We start from the raw sequence: 5,149 nt of genomic DNA, 5'->3' as shown, positions 1-5,149 counted from the left end.
TCCAGATACCCACTGTCAGGCTGTGATGTGAATCCCCAGGACATGGCCCTTTACTAGGAAAGGTCATTACCTGTGTGACTTGTCAGGGCAGTGTGTACCACAAGCTAATGACTCTGGGGCTCTGTCCAGTGTAGTTTGGCCTGCACAGGGTTAAAAAGTAAATTGAAATGCCCTGGGTGGGGCCAGTGTTCTCCAGTTCTCCACAATTCCCACCAATCTCATCTGACATCTGGACAGCTTCATTCATGTGTCCACCCCTCTGTAGATCTTGGAGAGGCATTGCAGGGAGTCCCTCCAGCCTTGCCTTTTGTTTTATGTAGATGCACTGGTCCAGCTTCAGACTTTTCTGCTGCAGGACTGACAGTGAAGTTAGAGCTGGCTCCACCTTCCCTGCCTTCCCTTTGCAAGCATCTTCCCCAGGACAGGACACAGAAATGCCCCCAGCAGCCCCGCTCACCCACATCCTGCTCAGTCTGGAAAAGGAGACCAGGGAGGAAGGAAGGAGAACATTTATTGAGAAATGTTAGCAAGACAAAGGTTGGAAGGGGGTAGCGAAGACCAAGAGAGAAAGAATGGCTTTCTCCTGGAAGTCCAGATGCAATGCTGATGTGTCAAGGTGCTTTTACAAATGTATTTCCCAGGTTCTTGGGTTTTTAATCATAAGGTTTTTCTTGACCTGTTGAGTAAGGAAGGCTGATGGAACAGCCAAAAGAGTGATGCTTCATGTACCATTCTTCAAGGAGCTGGTAGTGGGGGTGCCTTTGACAGGTGTGTTCTGGGGTCTCCAGAGGAGGGGGAGCTGCAGGTTTAGGGAAACACAAAGAGTTGAGCAGAGTTGAATGAGTCAGAACTGAGAGGGTGATTGTTCTTCATTGTCCAGCCTGCTCCATCTCACAAGCTAGCACATGTGGCTATTGGGATTGAGAAGTGTGGCTGGTCGAAAGGGAGATGTGCTGTGAGTGAGTGTAAAATAAACACCAGATATACACCAGATTTCAGAGGCCCACTATAAAAAGAAAAGTGTTACCTATCTCATTAATAAGTTTTAGGTATGTTGTGTGTTGAAATGATAATATTTTTGACATATTAGGTTAAATAAATTGAATTATTAAATCATTTTACCAGTTGTTTAGTTTTTTTTTTTTAATGTGGCTACTAGAAAATTTTAAATTACATATGTGGCTTGCATTACATTTCTGCTGGATAATGCTGGTCTAGGCTTTTCTTAGAGCTCCAGCAGCAAAATACAGGAACACACAATCTCACAGACACAGATACAACACACAGCCACACACACACAGACACACACACACTCTGTTGAGGGTTCCAGGCAACTCCAACAGTTGGAAGGTAAGTCTGCTGAACTTTTCTCTTGAAACTGTGATCAATTCTTGAAAATAATGCAGACCCCTCCTCGGCCCTTGGCGACCCCCTGCTATTGATCAGTCTTCCTTTTTTCCCCTTGTTGTCAGCCCCTCCACTCCTGCCATCTTTGCCTCCACCATACCCCACCTCAAACCCAGCTTAGGCTGTTTCCCACTTTTTTAAATGCCACCATAGATTCAGAGTGTGAGATGTGCTGGAGGGAAAAAAAAGTACTTACCCTTTGGGAATAAGAAGTCATTTTTCCCAGACTTTGGAAATTAACATAATGGGGCTTTTCTGCATTCCAGCTGCAACGTTGGATCTGGCAGGTTGGCTGTTCCCTGACATAATGCAAAACATAACTCAGTGGTCATTTCCATGTGTAAAAAGTTCAGCAGTATTGTTGGAGCAATCATCATAAATCAGGAACAACTTTCTTTGGGGACTCTATTGCCACTTGATTTAGTATTTCCTGGCAACTTGCCTATCATGGAATGAAGCCATGATTGCTTCCTACACAAAATGTTATCTGCAGAACATCCCACCAGAAACCTATAGAAAGAACACTGGCCGGCTTGCAAGTTTTGATAATCTGTGACTGCTTTTTATATTGAGAATAAATTTGACAATGGGACTCATTGTTAAACTGGACAATATATTCCATGGAACAGCTTCCAAATTAAAATGGGGCTTATATGGCGTTTTACATACCATTTGTTCCAAAGGAAAGAAAATTGGACTCTTTCAGTTCCAGGAAGAAAATTCAGCAAAACATGTATACTGTGAAATAAGATAAATTATCCTCAGCAACTTTTGTGCTAACATGTTCAGTTATTATGAAAACAGGAAAAAATGAATCAGCTGTAGAGAGTAGGGGAGCATGACAGTCTCATGTCCGAAATGTCCCAGAGCTTCTTTTAGACGAGCACTGTGAGAATGTGCAGTTCCTCACATGTAAAGGAGGAATTTACCCAGGAAGTACTAGGAGGAAAGGCTGGGAGACTCCCTCCAATGCCCTGTAGTAGTTTGGCCTGGAAGTGCGCTGCGGGGGAGGGGCGGTGGGGGGGTTAGGGACTCAGTAGATGGAAATCCCGCTGTCAGTTCACAAACCCATGGTGGCTGTAACCCCCAGATGACACCTGTTGTGGACAATGAGCCCAGGTCAAGAACAGGAGTGACCCTCGGCCAGCACTCAGCAAAGAACAAGGACACTCCCAGAAAACACCTGACGCCCTCCAAAACTTAGGAAAGACACTGAGCAGAGATGAAGAGCTCCGTGCGGGGCCACCTCTGCTGGTTCACTCCTGAGCTGCCTAGCTCCCCAGGCCATTGAATCAGCAAAGCAAAACTTGAGTATTTAGTAAATCTAAACCTATATTTTCTTCCTTTCCCTTCCCTTGGGTCGGAACAATTCAGACTGAGATCTCAATTCCTGGTCCTGGACAAATATTGTGCTCCCTTTGTAATGATGAGCACACAGAGAAAAATTGCCAGGCAAATGAAAAGATAGCAGAGTTCAACAGAAGGGACCACTCTGAGGAATCAGAGAAAATATTTTTCTATGAAATATAGTTTCTACAAGAGACGCGGGAAGCACTCCTGATTTGTGTTTCCAAAAAGCTTCAAAAGGACATTTCTTCTATGAAATTTGAGCAGGGAACCATAAAGAGAAAAACAAACAGGTTATGGAAGCCAGCATGGAGATTTAAAAAAAAAGTTCATTTCAGATTGAAATGGAGGAAGTGAACAGCAAAATGGATCCCGCAGCAAACAGGTTTGATGGAGCAGAAGTCAACTTTTACAGCACAAAACTCAGAAAAAAGACAAAGAGATAAAAAGAATGGGAGAATACATAAAAAGCATGGACAAGAGACATGTTTAATATGTAAACACTAGGAATTTCAGAAAAAGAACCAATAAAAATGGAGCCATTATTAAAAAACAATTTGGGGGAAGTTTTCCTGAGCTAGAGAAAGTCTTGAGTTTTCTGAAAATCAGACAAAAATAATGAAAAATTTTTAATGCCTAGACTTAATCTTGATAATTTATTTTAATTTCAAGAATAAAAACAGATTCAGTGAATATCCATGCAGACAAAGCTTGCCTCCCACTTCTCCTTTGCAACATGAAGAAAACAGAATTGTCTACAGAATTATGAGGGAAAAAGGACTGTGACCCAAATGGGATTGTCCGTTAAAATGTGTGTTGACAAGAAGTAAAAGCAAAGTAAATTCCTCATATTACATAAGGAATAATCAATTGACATTGCTCTATTTTTGATAATGAAAATTAGAGAAAATAGATATCAGTACATTTTAATTTAATGTCACTACTAATAGGATAAAAATATGACTTCCAAAATCACGGGACATTCAAGTTAAAAAAGATAACTGCAGTCTATAAAAAGGTGTAACTGATTCACTTTGCTGTACAGCAGACACTAACACAACATTGTAAAGCAACTATACTCCAATAAAAATTTTTTTAAAAGGTCCATTAAAAAGAACCATAAAACAACAAAACCCATAAAACCATGTTTTATAGTAGAAATAAAACTAAACATAAATCTTGTTAATAAAATGATGAGGATAAACTCTCATTTTGAATCACAGACTTTTATATTGGGTTAAAAATATTGTATCAGTGTACCCAGTGAATCCCAAAATAATAAAAATAAGGCAATGGGCAAAGACATAAGAAGATGAATCCAAACAAAAGCAGGGCAAGAGACTTCCGCGGTCGCCGGCGTTCCGGAGCGCTGACGCGGCCTCTGAGTCACTCGGCACCTTTTGTTCGGTCAGCGGCGTGAGGGTCTCGCCGCGGCGTGTCGTCCGCGCCGCTCTGCCTGTGTACGCCGGTGCGCTCGCCCGGCCGGCCGGCCTGCGGAGCTCCCGCCCGTGTCCCCCGGCTGGTCCGGGGGGTTCGGGCACCGCCTCGACTGCGGTTCCGCCGGACGCGCGGACTGTACCGCAGTCCGCACCCAGAGCGGACGGAGTCATGAGACGCCTGCCGTACTTCTGCCGCGGCCAGGTGGTGCTGGGCTTCGGTCGCGGCTCCGAGCAGCTGGGCATCCCTACAGCTAACTTTCCTGAACAAGTAGTAGATAATCTTCCAGCTGATGCATCCACTGGCATATATTATGGTTGGGCCAGTGTTGGAAGTGGAGACGTCCATAAGATGGTGGTGAGCATAGGATGGAACCCATACTGCAAGAATACAAAAAAGTCCAAGGAAACTCACATCATGCATGCTTTCAAAGAGGACTTATATGGGGAAATTTTCAATGTGGCCATCGTTGGCTACCTCAGACCAGAAAAGAACTTTGATTCTTTAGAGTCACTTATTTCAGCAATTCAAGGTGATGTTGAGGAAGCTAAGAAATGACTAGAATTACCAGAACATTGGAAACTCAGAGAAGACAATTTCTTCCAGGTTCCTAAAAGTAAAATAATGGCCACTGATGGAAAAGCATCTTATTTATTCATTCACTGTTGTCTAATATTTTACTGCTCATAACTACAGTCTCATCTTGGTTATATTTTAAAAATCAAACATTTTCCTACAGCTGTGAATTAAACAGTACAATGTAGTTATCATATTATGTTGCAACTGTTCAATTAAACCCATCATGTTACAGTACTAAAAAGCTTCATTTTAAAAATCAGGATTCTTTTTTATGTAATATGTTGATTAAAATGGACCACTGGAAAGGTCTTAAGTGTTTTATAATGGAAATGAAATATATATAAATACAGGTAACAGGCAAGTCACTAGTTTGAGATGA

General features: G+C 42.3%; 1 protein-coding gene across 1 annotated transcript; it reads left to right on the top strand.

Moving 5' to 3' along the window:
* Nucleotides 1-4,362: 4,362 nt before the first annotated feature.
* On the top strand, nucleotides 4,363-4,749 carry LOC307054096 (riboflavin kinase-like; the record flags this gene model as incomplete). Its single annotated transcript, XM_079705616.1, has 1 exon — nucleotides 4,363-4,749. The coding sequence occupies one exon, from the start codon at nucleotides 4,363-4,365 to the stop codon at nucleotides 4,747-4,749; it is 387 nt and encodes a 128-aa protein (XP_079561742.1).
* Between the last annotated feature and the right edge of the window lie 400 nt (nucleotides 4,750-5,149).

This window comes from Hyperoodon ampullatus (assembly GCF_949752795.1).
Source record: "Hyperoodon ampullatus genome assembly, chromosome: 1".
NCBI classification, from domain to species: domain Eukaryota; kingdom Metazoa; phylum Chordata; class Mammalia; order Artiodactyla; family Ziphiidae; genus Hyperoodon; species Hyperoodon ampullatus.
Note: the sequence above shows the minus strand (reverse complement) of the source record. Positions and strands in the feature narration are given on the sequence as shown.